The 18,055-nt window shown below is 38.5% G+C and overlaps 1 protein-coding gene and 2 long non-coding RNA genes across 8 annotated transcripts; 1 reads left to right on the top strand and 2 right to left on the bottom strand.

Annotated features, from left to right (window-relative positions):
• Window positions 1-337: 337 nt before the first annotated feature.
• On the bottom strand, window positions 338-5,185 carry LOC113006954 (uncharacterized). 3 transcript variants are annotated; one of them, XM_026143225.1, is made up of 6 exons: window positions 5,011-5,185; window positions 3,415-4,324; window positions 3,050-3,146; window positions 2,566-2,676; window positions 1,954-2,120; window positions 338-1,647 (listed from the first exon to the last, which is right to left on the bottom strand). In XM_026143225.1, exons 2-6 carry the CDS (start codon window positions 3,768-3,770, stop codon window positions 1,185-1,187), a joined length of 1,194 nt encoding a protein of 397 aa, XP_025999010.1. In that variant the 5' UTR covers window positions 3,771-4,324; window positions 5,011-5,185; the 3' UTR covers window positions 338-1,184. The 3 variants fall into 3 exon arrangements, with proteins under 3 accessions (XP_025999010.1, XP_025999012.1, XP_025999011.1); XM_026143227.1 differs by having other exon boundaries at window positions 3,050-4,324; XM_026143226.1 differs by lacking the exon at window positions 5,011-5,185 and having other exon boundaries at window positions 3,415-4,396.
• A 652-nt stretch (window positions 5,186-5,837) lies between these two features.
• On the top strand, window positions 5,838-9,593 carry LOC113007075 (uncharacterized). Of its 3 annotated transcripts, none has more exons than XR_003269848.1 (4): window positions 5,838-6,513; window positions 6,782-6,878; window positions 7,252-7,971; window positions 8,278-9,593. It is a non-coding gene; the product is annotated as an uncharacterized LOC113007075 (long non-coding RNA). The 3 variants fall into 3 exon arrangements; XR_003269847.1 differs by having other exon boundaries at window positions 5,838-6,878; window positions 7,252-7,362; window positions 7,809-7,971; XR_003269846.1 differs by having other exon boundaries at window positions 5,838-6,878.
• A 6,368-nt stretch (window positions 9,594-15,961) lies between these two features.
• Window positions 15,962-17,951, bottom strand: LOC113006479 (uncharacterized). 2 transcript variants are annotated; one of them, XR_003269759.1, is made up of 5 exons: window positions 17,756-17,951; window positions 17,013-17,038; window positions 16,615-16,700; window positions 16,434-16,466; window positions 15,962-16,337 (listed from the first exon to the last, which is right to left on the bottom strand). It is a non-coding gene; the product is annotated as an uncharacterized LOC113006479 (long non-coding RNA). The 2 variants fall into 2 exon arrangements; XR_003269758.1 differs by lacking the exon at window positions 17,756-17,951 and having other exon boundaries at window positions 17,013-17,252.
• Window positions 17,952-18,055: the final 104 nt, after the last annotated feature.

The following is an 18,055-nucleotide window of genomic DNA, read 5'->3' as shown; positions in this document are numbered from 1 at the left end:
CTGAGCCCCAATGTCAGCATTAGCACAAACATGCCACTTCATACCAAATCTCAGTGTGAGGTCAGGTGTTAGTCTCATTCCATTATTCTGGCTATATTTTCTTACTCATTACTATTAAACTTATACTTAAGACTAACTATTAACAAAATCACACCCCAATAACTCTGTTATTACACTTTGTATTTAATCATAAAAAGGCTGGATGTTGAAACCTTTTACTTCTATTTTGTATGAGCCAGGATTCTCAACAGCTGATAGTGACAGGTATCGTTTTATGGAGCAAAAAACTTAAGAGCGCATATTTTATAAATAATACCAACAATTACAAATGCAGACCTTTAATAGTAATAAGTAATCCTTTATTTATAATGCATAGCAATATAAAAATAGTAACATGTGAAAATATTACAATGGGCACAGATGAATTTGTATCAAAAACAGCAACCAAGCCAAAGTAATGAATAACACACATAAATAACAACTGCTTGAGAGACCAAACAATTTCTTTTCATCTGTTCCTTGGCAGAAAGTTAAGACAGCTATTCAGCTTTAGGTTTCAATAAACAGAAGTAATGGATGCAGTCCCTTTGAAATGTCACACAAAAGTCTACTTGTGCATATACTTAGCTTTAACTCTTCTCTTTTTTGTTTTGTATTCCAAAAGGTTTTCATTTTCTCCAGAGGATGTCTCTCTTTCAGTGGTTATCGACTGTTCACATTCATTTTCACAGACTGTTGGAATGTCGATGCTGGCCGAACGTTTCTTGCTAGAATACAATGGCCTAATTTTGCGTGCATTATCTGTCGTCTTTATTTCGTACTGGCATATACTTTTGCCTACTTGTTTTGTTTTTAAGATATTTGTATGCAGTTCATCTATCATTGCAGTAATACCCTCTGGAATGAATGCCCACTGTTTAACTGTGTCTAAAACAGCATTTAGTTTTCCAACCGCATCTTCTGTGCATTTTTTGTCTGTGCTTTCAACTACAGGAGTGTCATTCAAAGTTGATAGAGGACTTTTCAGAGAGTTTTTCATTTGTTTAAAATGGCTACAAGCCACCTTCAGGCAAGCACATGTGTTATAGTGAGAGAACGTACAACAAGTGCACTGAAGTGTTTCAGCCGATGCAAAAAAACACAGATTTCCAAACAAACTTGGCATTTTTATCACTTTCAAGTCCTCACAGTGTACAAAGTAATGCCTTTCTTTCACTGCAATTCTTGCCAAGGTCTGTTTCCATGTTTGGATAGATGTCATTGTCAGCCTCTGCTAATTTTGCAAGTAACACTAGATGCTTGCAAAGAAGTCCTCGTAAGCCATATGTACAGTTGCAGTAGGACTCAACAGGGCAGACATCATACACCATGTCTTCTCTTGACTCAGATGGGACTTGATATGCATTAACTCCATGGCTGTTCTTGACTGTAATTTTAAGAGCCCAACCACTTTCCATCAGTCTTGAAGCAGAGTCTGAAACTTGAGACAAGGTGTCAGCAAACCTGTTTTTCATGCGGCCCACATCTTGCAGGGTTTTTATGACTGAGAAGTAGTCGTCGGCCTTCCCTAGGAGCACTTCAATCAGATCATCCAGACGCCTATTCTTGTAGCCAGATAAAAACTGGTATTTCAGGCGGTGGAAAAATCTGAAAAACAGTTATTTGAAATGATTAGTAACTGTAATTGAAGGAATTTAAAGTTTTAATCAAGACTGTATTATTTTTTAAAAAATTGGAATACCTATTGCACACGTCTTTTATAAAGGAATGCTCTGTGCCGGTTTAGCTGATTTAGGCAAATCCACCTACTCACGCTGCTAGAATTTAAAGGATTTGCCTAAAACCTGTTCTGGCAATGACATGACGAACCTACTCAGTTTAGCCTCTTGGATTAAAGCATAATATCTTTTTTTCAGCAATACAATTGAATGAGGTCAAAATAATAAATCATACCTTTCAATCACATTGTTTGTTTCAGAACGAGCGTGACTGAAGCGACGGCCGTAGTCACACCACATGTGGCCAATGCCTTCCCAGTGCTTCTGAAAATACTGGCACACCAAAGGGTATTGCTTAAATGTCTGGCAGAACTCTGCTGATGTGGCTTTAAAGTCGTCCTCCTAAGAGAATTGGATGCAACAGAATATATTTCAATCCATTTAACAGACCTATTGAAATCTTTAATATTATGTATTGAAGCCCTTTTCCTTTTATTGAATAACATTAAGAATTTTAAGTTATTAATAATATGTTGTGTTTTTGTATTAAGAAGCAATTATTTCTTCCCTTACAATGGCTAAGAAGGAACACTAAACCTATAAGCATATTTGGTTTCAGCATCTGTCTGTGAAAGAATCCCACTCACAAGTTCTACTGCACAGTGGGTGACACAATGATGTTCTGCACAGCTTAAGTACTTGTTTTGATAAGCAAGATAAGAAGCCAGTTTTAGAAATTGTTTCAAAAATCTATTTTGTATCTCTCTGTAACTTTTTTTAGCAACTGAAAGTTATGCTCTTAGTGTAATCAAGAAATCAAAATGTGAAATAGACAAATTACACTTACAGATGTGCAAGCTTTCAGCTTACAAAAGAAAGAAATGATTTCATTTCTCTTTTGGGTGTTAGAAAGCCCATGGACCCCGGACTCTGATTTTGAAAGCCGTCGATTAACAGCCTGTGAATGTAAGAGAAAAAAAGTTAATCTGGAGAGAGAGACAGAGGAGCAGCTGTACAAAAAGCATAAAAGAAAGCTGACGTCCAAAAATAACTTTGTCACTCACTGGACAAGAGGACCTGTGCATTACAGAAATCAACCAGGCAAACATATTTTTAAATGTCAAAAAGAGCTTTGGGAAGCAGCCACCAGAAGATGAGTGCACTGTGGTCTTAAATGGATGGACATAGTCACTCAACATTTTATCCCTTTATATTCATTAACCTGAGTAGGTGAATATCACAATGAGGCAAATCATAACAACAGGACCCTGTTGTAAAAATGTGTTTCAGGTGCATCTTAGACAACGTGAAAAGAAAACAATGTGGTTTACCTGCAAGACATGGTACCAGCATAGAAGGATAGCTGACTCTGGAAAAACCTTCTGCAAAGCATTTATTTCCGCAAAGTCTTTGTCAACCATAAATGCTCTACAGAAAAAAAGAAAACACTAAATGAGATTAAACAGTATGAAAATGTTTTTGCTATCTCAAAGCACCACTTCAATGCCAAATTAAACATTTCAACTCACAAGTAGATGTATAAAATACTGCATACAGCCTATAGGAATAACTTTAACAACTGGAAAGGAAAGTTTTTTGCAGCCCATGCTGCAGCTATAGCATTAGATTCTGGCATGTTATAACTTTTTTGAAAAGGAATTATTTCAAAATTAATAGCTGTCAATGTATTATTTACCTCGGGGAAGTTGGGAAATGCTCACAAACTATTCCAAGAACAGTTTCCAGGGTTTTCTGACTTTCGTTGCTGACAATAGCATAGGCCACAGGGACTCCATGCCCATGATCATCTCTTACAACAAGTGTGAATAAGGGAAATGAATACTGGTTAACGCAGTGCGTGGTGTCAACAAATACTAACTGTTTTGCATAGTTCTCCATGTTTGATTTCATTACAGGTGTCTGCAAAACAATCATTAGTTCTTGGTCAGATGTGTATGGTTGATAGAAGAGAACATGTTCTTGATGTTTTCCATTAAGTAAGGTATGTACACTTTGACTGTCTCCACAGTTAAAGTGCTTCTTCCTCATCATGCAGGTTCTAACACTGTCAATGTCACGTGGTGTGACAAAATGCTCTCTGTTGTGAAGATCTCTGTGTCCATGTTCTTTGGCCCATTTATGACATTCGGTTAGTATGATGGCTGGCTTAGTTCCAAGGGAAAGCAGTTCCTCAATCTTCCTCCTCAAATCACTGGAAATATTGTTGAAATGTGCGTCTTTTGGGTCCGAAGGATCATGCCCATCATGCTTATCATATGTACGCTGCACGATGACTGTGTGGTCTTTCCAACATTTGAGTACTTTAAATGAAACATAGGCCTTACAGCCCACTGCTCTGTAGCTGTTTCGACTTTTTTCCCAGCTCTGATGCAGTTGAATTTGTAATAGTCTCTTTTCCTGTCTTTACCTGAGGCAACATTTAAACATTTATAATGTCCATGAAGGGTTAATGAGTTCAATTTTTCTAACACAACACTGAATGGGTCCTCCTGGCATTGTGACACATGCACACAAAGTTGTGTGTCTTTTCCAGTTCTTTTTTTTTTCGTCATTCAGAACACTTCTTCTAATTATGTCGTCCATTTCTGGTGGAAAAATAACGAAGGTTTAATTAGTCAATATTCATTAATTCATTTTAACTTGTTTTGGGGTTTTTTGCAATACAATGTAAATATTAAAAAAAAAAAATATATATATATATATATATATATATAAAATAATATAAAACAAACAGGGGCTAAAAGAAGCTAAACTTTCATATGGTATGTCTCTGGCAACTTCTACATGATGTCCCAGGGACAACATCTACACGATGTCCCAGGGCAACTTCTACATGATGTCCCAGGGACAACATTTACGCGATGTCCCAGGGACAACATTTACGCGATGTCCCAGGGACAACATTTACGCGATGTCCCAGGACAAATTTGTAAATTTCTGGATTACTGTTAATCTCCATAGAATCAAGAACTCATGTCCAGTTTCACAGCTATGGACCAGTTAATTATGTTTCCAGGTGATAGTTTGATTCATAGATTCAGCACACAACCATAAGTCTAGGCCTTTTAGTCCAGATTCTCTTCACTTATGTTTGTAAAATGATCAGGGAAGCTACTGCAATTTTGCCTGACCCAACCCCCGGGTCACGAAACACCCAAAAAGTTGGGGAACGCTGGTCTAGAGAACACTGGTTAGCTAATGCTGTTGTCAAGTAGCCTATCGCTAGCAAACAAACAGCAAGCCAAGTGAGGAACATATGTATAATGCTTACCGTTTATTAAAGGAAAGTATCCTAAATTGACTTCAAATTCGGCGGACAGGCGGCGGTTTTTCACTTCTTCACTTGTATTTCGAAATAATCGAAGGCGGGTATTTCGAAGTCGCAAAGGAATGACGTCACAAGAAGGTGATTGGTCACTTGCAATATTGAACCTGGAACAACATTAATTATGATGATGTGGGAACAATGCTGACACGAGGAAATCAGATCGTCCGTGACCAATCACCTTCTTGTGACGTCATTCCTTTGTTGTCCCTGGGACATCGCGTAAATGTTGTCCCTGAGACATCGCGTAAATGTTGTCCCTGAGACATCGCGTAAATGTTGTCCCTGGGACATCGCGTAAATGTTGTCCCTGGGACATCGCGTAAATGTTGTCCTTGGGACATCATGTTAAAGTTGCCAGAGACATACCATATGAAAGTTTAGCTTCTTTTAGCCCCTGTTTGTTTTATATTATTATATATATATATATATTTTTTAATATTATATTTAATATTTACATTGTATTGCAAAAAACCCCAAAACAAGTTAAAATGAATTAATGAATATTGACTAATTAAACCTTCGTTATTTTTCCACCAGAAATGGACGATATAATTAGAAGAAGTGTTCTGAATGACGAAAAAAAAAAACTGGAAAAGACACACAACTTTGTGTGCATGTGTCACAATGCCAGGAGGACCCATTCAGTGTTGTGTTAGAAAAATTGAACTCATTAACCCTTCATGGACATTATAAATGTTTAAATGTTGCCTCAGGTAAAGACAGGAAAAGAGACTATTACAAATTCAACTGCATCAGAGCTGGGAAAAAAAGTTGAAACAGCTACAGAGCAGTGGGCTGTAAGGCCTATGTTTCATTTAAAGTACTCAAATGTTGGAAAGACCACACAGTCATCGTGCAGCGTACATATGATAAGCATGATGGGCATGATCCTTCGGACCCAAAAGACGCACATTTCAACAATATTTCCAGTGATTTGAGGAGGAAGATTGAGGAACTGCTTTCCCTTGGAACTAAGCCAGCCATCATACTAACCGAATGTCATAAATGGGCCAAAGAACATGGACACAGAGATCTTCACAACAGAGAGCATTTTGTCACACCACGTGACATTGACAGTGTTAGAACCTGCATGATGAGGAAGAAGCACTTTAACTGTGGAGACAGTCAAAGTGTACATACCTTACTTAATGGAAAACATCAAGAACATGTTCTCTTCTATCAACCATACACATCTGACCAAGAACTAATGATTGTTTTGCAGACACCTGTAATGAAATCAAACATGGAGAACTATGCAAAACAGTTAGTATTTGTTGACACCACGCACTGCGTTAACCAGTATTCATTTCCCTTATTCACACTTGTTGTAAGAGATGATCATGGGCATGGAGTCCCTGTGGCCTATGCTATTGTCAGCAACGAAAGTCAGAAAACCCTGGAAACTGTTCTTGGAATAGTTTGTGAGCATTTCCCAACTTCCCCGAGGTAAATAATACATTGACAGCTATTAATTTTGAAATAATTCCTTTTCAAAAAAGTTATAACATGCCAGAATCTAATGCTATAGCTGCAGCATGGGCTGCAAAAAACTTTCCTTTCCAGTTGTTAAAGTTATTCCTATAGGCTGTATGCAGTATTTTATACATCTACTTGTGAGTTGAAATGTTTAATTTGGCATTGAAGTGGTGCTTTGAGATAGCAAAAACATTTTCATACTGTTTAATCTCATTTAGTGTTTTCTTTTTTTCTGTAGAGCATTTATGGTTGACAAAGACTTTGCGGAAATAAATGCTTTGCAGAAGGTTTTTCCAGAGTCAGCTATCCTTCTATGCTGGTACCATGTCTTGCAGGTAAACCACATTGTTTTCTTTTCACGTTGTCTAAGATGCACCTGAAACACATTTTTACAACAGGGTCCTGTTGTTATGATTTGCCTCATTGTGATATTCACCTACTCAGGTTAATGAATATAAAGGGATAAAATGTTGAGTGACTATGTCCATCCATTTAAGACCACAGTGCACTCATCTTCTGGTGGCTGCTTCCCAAAGCTCTTTTTGACATTTAAAAATATGTTTGCCTGGTTGATTTCTGTAATGCACAGGTCCTCTTGTCCAGTGAGTGACAAAGTTATTTTTGGACGTCAGCTTTCTTTTATGCTTTTTGTACAGCTGCCCCTCTGTCTCTCTCTCCAGATTAACTTTTTTCCTCTTACATTCACAGGCTGTTAATCGATGGCTTTCAAAATCAGAGTCCGGGGTCCATGGGCTTTCTAAAACCCAAAAGAGAAATGAAATCATTTCTTTCTTTTGTAAGCTGAAAGCTTGCACATCTGTAAGTGTAATTTGTCTATTTCACATTTTGATTTCTTGATTACACTAAGAGCATAACTTTCAGTTGCTAAAAAAAAGTTACAGAGAGATACAAAATAAATTTTTGAAACAATTTCTAAAACTGGCTTCTTATCTTGCTTATCAAAACAAGTACTTAAGCTGTGCAGAACATCATTGTGTCACCCACTGTGCAGTAGAACTTGTGAGTGGGATTCTTTCACAGACAGATGCTGAAACCAAATATGCTTATAGGTTTAGTGTTCCTTCATAGCCATTGTAAGGGAAGAAATAATTGCTTCTTAATACAAAAACACGACATATTATTAATAACTTAAAATTCTTAATGTTATTCAATAAAAGGAAAAGGGCTTCAATACATAATATTAAAGATTTCAATAGGTCTGTTAAATGGATTGAAATATATTCTGTTGCATCCAATTCTCTTAGGAGGACGACTTTAAAGCCACATCAGCAGAGTTCTGCCAGACAAGCAATACCCTTTGGTGTGCCAGTATTTTCAGAAGCACTGGGAAGGCATTGGCCACATGTGGTGTGACTACGGCCGTCGCTTCAGTCACGCTCGTTCTGAAACAAACAATGTGATTGAAAGGTATGATTTATTATTTTGACCTCATTCAATTGTATTGCTGAAAAAAAGATATTATGCTTTAATCCAAGAGGCTAAACTGAGTAGGTTCGTCATGTCATTGCCAGAACAGGTTTTAGGCAAATCCTTTAAATTCTAGCAGCGTGAGTAGGTGGATTTGCCTAAATCAGCTAAACCGGCACAGAGCATTCCTTTATAAAAGACGTGTGCAATAGGTATTCCAATTTTTAAAAAAATAATACAGTCTTGATTAAAACTTTAAATTCCTTCAATTACAGTTACTAATCATTTCAAATAACTGTTTTTCAGATTTTTCCACCGCCTGAAATACCAGTTTTTATCTGGCTACAAGAATAGGCGTCTGGATGATCTGATTGAAGTGCTCCTAGGGAAGGCCGACGACTACTTCTCAGTCATAAAAACCCTGCAAGATGTGGGCCGCATGAAAAACAGGTTTGCTGACACCTTGTCTCAAGTTTCAGACTCTGCTTCAAGACTGATGGAAAGTGGTTGGGCTCTTAAAATTACAGTCAAGAACAGCCATGGAGTTAATGCATATCAAGTCCCATCTGAGTCAAGAGAAGACATGGTGTATGATGTCTGCCCTGTTGAGTCCTACTGCAACTGTACATATGGCTTACGAGGACTTCTTTGCAAGCATCTAGTGTTACTTGCAAAATTAGCAGAGGCTGACAATGACATCTATCCAAACATGGAAACAGACATTTCTACCTTGGCAAGAATTGCAGTGAAAGAAAGGCATTACTTTGTACACTGTGAGGACTTGAAAGTGATAAAAATGCCAAGTTTGTTTGGAAATCTGTTTTTTTGCATCGGCTGAAACACTTCAGTGCACTTGTTGTACGTTCTCTCACTATAACACATGTGCTTGCCTGAAGGTGGCTTGTAGCCATTTTAAACAAATGAAAAACTCTCTGAAAAGTCCTCTATCAACTTTGAATGACACTCCTGTAGTTGAAAGCACAGACAAAAAATGCACAGAAGATGCAGTTGGAAAACTAAATGCTGTTTTAGACACAGTTAAACAGTGGGCATTCATTCCAGAGGGTATTACTGCAATGATAGATGAACTGCATACAAATGTCTTAAAAACAAAACAAGTAGGCAAAAGTATATGCCAGTACGAAATAAAGACGACAGATAATGCACGCAAAATTAGGCCATTGTATTCTAGCAAGAAACGTTCGGCCAGCATCGACATTCCAACAGTCTGTGAAAATGAATGTGAACAGTCGATAACCACTGAAAGAGAGACATCCTCTGGAGAAAATGAAAACCTTTTGGAATACAAAACAAAAAAGAGAAGAGTTAAAGCTAAGTATATGCACAAGTAGACTTTTGTGTGACATTTCAAAGGGACTGCATCCATTACTTCTGTTTATTGAAACCTAAAGCTGAATAGCTGTCTTAACTTTCTGCCAAGGAACAGATGAAAAGAAATTGTTTGCTCTCTCAAGCAGTTGTTATTTATGTGTGTTATTCATTACTTTGGCTTGGTTGCTGTTTTTGATACAAATTCATCTGTGCCCATTGTAATATTTTCACATGTTACTATTTTTATATTGCTATGCATTATAAATAAAGGATTACTTATTACTATTAAAGGTCTGCATTTGTAATTGTTGGTATTATTTATAAAATATGCGCTCTTAAGTTTTTTGCTCCATAAAACGATACCTGTCACTTTTTGGACATGGTAAATGGCCTGCATTTGTATAGCGCTTTTCTAGTCCATAGGACCCCAAAGCGCTTTACACTACATTCAGTCATTCACCCATTCACACACACATTCACACACTGGCGATAGCAAGCTACACTGTAGCCACAGCTGCCCTGGGGCGCACTGACAGAGGCGAGGCTGCCGGACACAGGCGCCACCACCAGCTGATACAGACAGAGTATCAGCTGTTGAGAATCCTGGCTCATACAAAATAGAAGTAAAAGGTTTCAACATCCAGCCTTTTTATGATTAAATACAAAGTGTAATAACAGAGTTATTGGAGTGTGATTTTGTTAATAGTTAGTCTTAAGTATAAGTTTAATAGTAATGAGTAAGAAAATATAGCCAGAATAATGGAATGAGACTAACACCTGACCTCACACTGAGATTTGGTATGAAGTGGCATGTTTGTGCTAATGCTGACATTGGGGCTCAGAGTTCCTCTGTGTGTATATATTTGTGAACGTTAACTTGGCTAATGTCCAAGGGTTTGACTGCTTTCCTGTTGGATTGTATCACAAAGAACAGGGATAAGAGCACCAGTGGCCGTGCACACCCTCATCTCTCTCCTTCACCCGATCATTAGTGTTGGAAACCGGCATTAGCTCAGAGTAGATTAGACTTCAGTATAGTGCAAGTGATTTGATTTTATGATTATTTGATTCAGTTTTTTCTGTGTTCAAGCTCAATTACTTTAATAAAATATGTTGAATTCAAACAAATAAATAAACAAATAAACTGTGGACATTACCCTTTTAAACCTTTCTGAAACAAGACAGGTAAAAACCAGTGTATAAAAGTTTACATAGGTATAAATAGCTCTAACACTTTACTCCAGCCTGGCGTCCACACATGTGGACATCACATTTTGGGTTATTTAGACCAAAATACTAAATCTTGATCAACAAGTGCCTGATATACAGTTATGAGGACATTATACTGCAACTGTTCTATCGAAATTTCAAATTAATGTCCTCATATGTGGCTCTCATTTTTCTCAGAAACAAAAATTAGGTAAAAAAAACAAAACCTGGTAATTCTTTCTTTTTACATTCATCGGGTTCCAATCGGCCCAAATATCAAAGAGAAATTAAAAATGCATGCCATGGAAGATTTCGGGTCTTAGGGGGTTAAAATGACCAGACCCCTCCGGCCTGTTTTCCAGGCCACTAAATTAAACCCAGTCAATTACCAATTGAACAGAATAAAAACCTACGAGGTCCACTAATAGTCCAAATCTTTAATAGAAAAGACAGGCAGAACTCAAACAAACAATAATCCAAACGAGGAGCATATATACACACTGGAAAGTAAATAATTATAAGTTATTAAATCAGACTAATTAAATACAGTAAAACTAATAAGGGAAGACGAACACACGGGAAATAAAAATAACAGTGTAAACATACCAAAACTCAAAATAAAACAGGAAAGCTACTACAAACCGAGTGTGACACAATTACATTCATATTGAAACATATGTGATAATTTTCTTTCTTTGTAGCATTTTTAAGATATGTGTTAGAACAGTCATTATGCTGTTTGGATTAGGAACCAATCATTTTTGCCAAATAGTTAACACAAACTTAGAACAACAATGAACAATTTTCAAGATTCTGATTTACAGCACAAACAAAAGTCACAAAAGGTTTCATTATTTAAGAGACAAGATCAAGTTTTTCACACAGGAATGAAATGACAGAATCCAGTGCAGCGGGGCCAAAGGTGTGTGTCAGCAAACTGAAGGTTGAGGAATCAGTCAGCTCATGTTTAAGATTGTGTTGGATTTTGAGAAGAGTCTGTCTGTTATTAGAAAGTAAGATTAACAATGTTACACCAATAACCCAAATACGGGGAAATGACAAATAATACCAAAAAAGATACAACTTTCATATTGTTTTACTAACTTACTTTGTCATATCAGCACTTGAATGGTCGATGCCTTTACAGACCATGTCTGTTGTGACATCGCAGGCCAATCTTCCGGCAAACCCGAGGGCTAGCTCCCCAGCCTCCTCTTCACTCAGAACACTAAACACTGTTTATGCTGATTTTTTCCCTTTTTCCGTGTGAGCTTACCTGCGATAACTTCTGGACACTTGTAGATCATTAGGACTAGAGTGTTCTTAACAGAAACAGCAACATTTTATGGTTACCTTGTCCTCAGCGCTCCGTGTGTCTGTGGCCTAGACACAGCTGAAGCCTGATTACAGCGTCTGGGCACTGAGCAGCCTCAATAGCCTGGAAAGGTGCTAACCGCTAGGCTAACTAGCAACAAGATGCCTTCCCTCTCCACAGATGACTACCACAGCCTCCTGCAGAAGATTGCAGTACTGGAGACTCAGTGCACTTTATCGACAACTTTAATATTTTTTGGGAACGCAGGCATCTGTTCAAAGCAAATGGATTTAATTTTAACAAGTCAGGGGTGAAACTGTTCACCTCCAACTTGTTTTATTCCATACGTCATCCATCCGTGCTTGGTGCCAAGGCTGAGATAAACGAGGAGTTATCTCATAAAGAGGAACAAACAGTACTCCAAGAACAGACAAAGCCCAGCAGAAACCTTGAGGAGGAGCTCCATTTGCCCCCACCCGGGAAGAGCCTCAGAAAGGAAAGACATCTAAGGCAAGAAGAGGGGTCCCTATTTGCCTCCAACTCTCTCAACAACACCAACGACCAGGACAAGGGACCACGACCTTCCCCAGTCCCCCAAACCCCTGACAGGCCATCACCCTCCTCCCCCTCCCTTTCTCCCTCCTCCCCACACCTGAAATTCACTGAGGAGATGATGGAGCGGGTCAATGCTGGGCTCAGATCTACTCCCCGTCCCAATCCCTTTTTGTCCCCCATAAACCCCCCACCAGAGCGGCCAAAGGTTCGCCATCGAGCCCCACCCTCAACAGAGCAATCGAAGTCACATTGCCCAGCCTCGCCCCCCTTAGTTCCTCTTCATGCCCTGTCTCCGCAGTCTGATGTGTGATATGTGAAGGGTCTGGGCTGTGAGGATTATGGCAGTGGTGACTTTTCCCAGGAGAAGCTGGGACCCTGTTTACTAGAAGGTTTTAAAATTTCTGTACTTTTAGGTGACAGGAGACATGTGGCCTGGTCAAAACACAGAGAGCTGCACTCTCAAAGATCTTTAAATATAGTAAACATACCTTCTGTGCCACAGACTGCTCCCAAACACGAGGGGACAAGTAATACCTCTAAAACACTTAAGTTGGCTTTATTAAACGTTAGATCTTTAGCTGGGAAAACATTTTTAATTAATGATTTAATCACTGAGCACAGCCTTGATTTTATGTTTTTAACTGAAACTTGGTTGGACCAAAGTAACAGTGGAGCTGTTCTCATCGAGACGACCCCTCCTAACTACAGTTTTATCAGTGAGGTCAGGGCGAGCAGGAGAGGAGGAGGGGTTGCTGTCTTATTTAATGAATCATTTCAATGTAAGCAGCTATCTCCTGGAAGTTTTCAGTCTTTTGAATATGTGGCTTTACAGCTGAAGGCCCCATCCAAAGTTGTGTTTCTTAATGTTTACAGGCCTCCCAAATACTGCACAGACTTTTTTAATGACCTCAGTGAACTGCTGTCTGTGATCTGTGTTGATTTTGACTGTGTAATTATTGCTGGGGATTTTAACATTCATGTGGACAACCCTCAGGACAAAGGGACTAAAGACCTGAGTAACACTCTGGGCAACTTTGGGCTGACTCAGCATGTAACAGAGGCCACACATAATAGAGGACACACTCTTGACCTACTGATCTCCAAAGGCCTGAGCATTTCAAAGGTTACTGTGTCTGATGTGGGCCTGTCTGATCATTACTGTGTTTAAAATCTCAGCCCACACAAATATATCAACAACAGTGATCACAAAACGGTGTATAACTGAACACAGTAGTGCAATTTTTAACCAGGTCTTCCCATTAACACCTGACCTGCCCAGAGGGTCAGTCAATGAGCTCGTCAATAGCTTCAATGCTAACATGTTAAATGTAATGGACACTATTGCTCCCATTAAGGTGAAGGTTATCTCAGGAAGGAAAAGGTCTCCATGGAGAAACTCCACACTGGTGAAAAATGAAAAAAGAGAGTGTAGGAAAGCTGAGCGCAGATGGAGAAAAACAAACCTCCAGGTTCATTATGACATTTATAAAGAGAAACTTCACAATTATAATTTACAACTGAGGAATGCAAGGAGGTCCTACTTCTCTGACATCATCACTAAAAACAGCCATAATGCTCGGGTCTTATTTTCTACAGTTGACAGGCTAACAAACCCTCCTGTGTCAGTGGCAGCTGAACTTCATTCGACCATGGCCTGCAATGACTTTGCCAAATTCTTCACTGAAAAAATCCAAAAAATTAGACAAGCAATTGGTACATCAACAGCAGATCCAGGATATGTACTGTGTCCACCAAAAAACTGTTTAAACACCATGAAACAGTTTCAACCTATTAACAGCAAAGACCTGGAGGACATCTTAGGTCAACTGAACTCCTCCTCCTGCTGTTTAGATGTCCTGCCAACAAGTTTTTTCAAAAAGGTCTCAAAGACTTTAGAGTCAGACCTGTTACAGATCGTCAACTTTTCTTTATTATCAGGTGTGTTTCCAGAATCACTAAAAACTGCTGTAATCAAACCTATACTGAAAAAGGACAATCTTGACAAGACACAAATGAACAACTACAGGCCGATCTCAAATCTCCCGTTTTTAAGTAAGATCATTGAAAAAGCAGTTTCTCAACAGCTCAGTTACTTCTTAAAACAGAATAATTGCTACGATGCCTTCCAGTCAGGTTTTAGACAGAACCACAGCACTGAAACCGCTCTGACCAAAGTGTTTAATAACATATGTCTGAATACAGACAGTGGAAAAATGTCAGTCCTAGTTTTACTGGATCTCAGTGCAGCATTTGATACAGTTGACCACAACATATTACTCAAACGACTGGAGAACTGGACAGGTCTTTCAGGAACTGTACTAAACTGGTTCAAAACATACGTAGAAAACAGGAAATACTTTGTATCAATAGGTAACTTCACATCTGAGCAGACAAGTATCACATGTGGAGTTCCCCAAGATTCCATCTAGGGACCCCTTCTGTTTAACATCTACATGCTCCCACTGGCACAGATTATAAACAACAACAAAATAAACTATCACAGCTATGCAGATGACACACAAATATATATCACAATGTCACCAGGAGACCGAGGCCCTGTACAGGCTCTTGGTAAATGCATTGAGGAAATCAATGACTGGTTGTGCCACAATTTTCTCCAGCTAAACAAAAACAAAACTGAGGTAATAGTCCTTGGCGCCAAAGAAAAACGATTACAGGTCACCAGAGAACTTCAATCTATACATCTAAAAACCACAAACCAGGCGAGAAATTTGGGTGTAGTGATGGATGCAGACCTAAACTTAGAAAAACACATTAAGACAATAACAAAGTCAGCTTACTATCACCTCAAGAATATATCAAGGATAAAAGATCTGATGTCTCAACAGGACCTGGAAAAACTAGTCCATGCATTCATCTTTAGTAGGCTTGATTACTGTAACAGCATCTTTACAGGTCTACCTAAAAAATCAGTCAGACAACTACAGCTCATTCAGAACTCTGCTGCTCGAGTCCTCACTAAGACCAAAAAAGTGGACCACATCAGTCCAGCTCTGAGGTCTTTACACTGGCTGCCTGTCCGTCAGAGGATAGACTTTAAAGTTCTGATGCTGGTCTATAAAGCTCTGAATGGTTTAGGACCAAAATACATCAGTGACCTCCTGACCCAGTATGAACCTTCCAGATCCCTCAGGTCATCTGGATCCGGTCTTTTATCAGTTCCCAGAGTCAGAACCAGACACGGAGAAGCTGCATTCAGCTTTTATGCTCCTTATATCTGGAACAAACTCCCAGAAAGCCTCAGATCAGCTGAAACACTCAGTTTATTTAAATCCAGGTTGAAGACTCACCTGTTCTCAGCTGCATTTGAATAAAGCACCAAATCCACACTTTAAGCTTAAATTTCAAAACTTACATTTAACTACTGATTTTATCTACTGTTCTGATTTTATCTGTTTTGATTTTATATACTGTTTTGTTTGTTTGTTTGTTTGTTTGTTAATTAGTTAGTTAGGTTATTTGCTTGTTTTAATCAATTTTAAATCATGCTTTTTATTTGTTCTTGTTTCTAATGTCTCTGTAAAGCACTTTGAATCACCTTGTTGTTGAATTGTGCTATACAAATAAACTTGCCTTGCCTTGCCTAGTGTGTACAAAACAAATCAAGACCACAGACTCAACACGCACCACTCAATTTTTGGTGTTCTTTATCAGTTGGCCAAGACAGAAATGTTTTAATCTGTGTGCATTGCTTTTGAACAAGTCTTTACACAGAAAAGGTTTCAGAAAGGTATTTTTCAGGTTCTTCTGACAAGGCTTCAATTTTGGAAAATGCTGTTTGTTTATAGTGGCAACTTATAAACCCTTTGTGATAAGAACATAGTTACCACAGTCCAAGTCATACCTTCAAAAAGTATGCATTTTGTGCTCTTGTGGACCCATCCAAAATTTTTCCAGTGATTTGACTTGGTATTGGATAAATGTGAGGGAAATTCTATAAAAATAACATAAATACACCTATGTTTTCAAATACATTACAAAAAACGTAAACATGCTATGTCATTATGATCAAACAAGCTTTTCAACATACCTCACACTGCAAATAGATTAGGCCATCTATTACCTTATAAAACAAATAAATAAATACATATAAATAAAAACAGAACTAAGGAATACGATTCATTAAGTAAATTGTACAATAAAGTGTATTTAAAGCAGAATTTAACATTAGTTTTATGACAACATAAAAGGATTTTTATGTCAAGAGGTACCTCATCTGAAATGTTAGTCTGGTCAAACAGGGATTTCAAACTTGAAATACCAATAGAGTTTGGTCCAGCTACTCCCACAAGGTAATCTGTGAGAAAGCATATGCTGTAGTCAACAGATATCATTTTCTTTTTGCATGCTGCAACCATCATCCATTTCAGTCTTCTAGGAGCTTTGTCTGGTTGTAGTTCTTTTTTCTCCTCCTCTCCCCTCATCTATTAATTAAATTGTTTTCTGACCTTCCTAACTGTTTCCGACCTGTCTTCCCAATGTGATGTTTAAGCAATATATGTATGGTCAGAAGGGGGTGAAATTTTCATTGCAGTTGTACGTGTAACATTGCATGTGATAATAAAAGGCTTGATTGGTTGATTATTATCTAACATGAGTTGACATTTACCTGACATTGTGAAGGAGTCACAGTTTCTGTAAGGGTGTAAGAACATAACATGTGGATTTGTTACACTTCTTTTTCACAAGTTAATAACAATCAATAATTTTCATTCCATTATTTACAAGCTATCACACGATGTCCCAGGGACAACATCTACGCGATATCCCAGGGACAACATCTACACGATGTCTCAGGGACAACATCTACGCGATGTCTCAGGGACAACATTTACGCGATGTCCCTGGGACAACATTTACGCGATGTCCCAGGACAAATTTGTAAATTTCTGGATTACTGTTAATCTCCATAGAATCAAGAACTCATGTCCAGTTTCACAGCTATGGACCAGTTAATTATGTTTCCAGGTGATAGTTTGATTCATAGATTCAGCACACAACCATAAGTCTAGGCCTTTTAGTCCAGATTCTCTTCACTTATGTTTGTAAAATGATCAGGGAAGCTACTGCAATAGCTAGGTTTCATTTGACGTAGACGTGACGTCGACGTAAAGCGCGAAATTTGACTGGCGGTCGGAAGTGAAAAAGATAAGCGCAAAATCACAGACAGACAGTACGCAAAATGCCTATGTCCTGTTGTGTTTGCCTGACCCAACCCCCGGGCCACGAAACACCCAAAAAGTTGGGGGAACGCTGGTCTAGAGAACAATGGTTAGCTAATGCTGTCGTCAAGTAGCCTATCGCTAGCAAACAAACAGCAAGCCAAGTGAGGAACATATGTATAATGCTTACCGTTTATTAAAAGAAAGTATCCTAAATTGACTTCAAATTCGGCGGACAGGCGGCGGTTTTTCGCTTCTTCACTTGTATTTCGAAATAATCGAAGGCGGGTATTTCGAAGTCGCAAAGGAATGACGTCACAAGAAGGTGATTGGTCACTTGCAATGTTGAACCTGGAACATTAATTATGATGATGTGGGAACAATGCTGACACGAGGAAATCAGATCGTCCGACTTATTTTTCCTTTCGTTCACCACTTCCGTGTTCCTCAGGAGTAGTAATAAATAGCTGTTTTAAGACTGGCGATACCA

This window comes from Astatotilapia calliptera, chromosome 15 (genome assembly GCF_900246225.1).
Source record: "Astatotilapia calliptera chromosome 15, fAstCal1.2, whole genome shotgun sequence".
In the NCBI taxonomy this organism is placed as follows: domain Eukaryota; kingdom Metazoa; phylum Chordata; class Actinopteri; order Cichliformes; family Cichlidae; genus Astatotilapia; species Astatotilapia calliptera.
The sequence above is the reverse complement of the archived record's forward strand: the minus strand, read 5'-3'. Positions and strand labels throughout refer to the sequence as shown.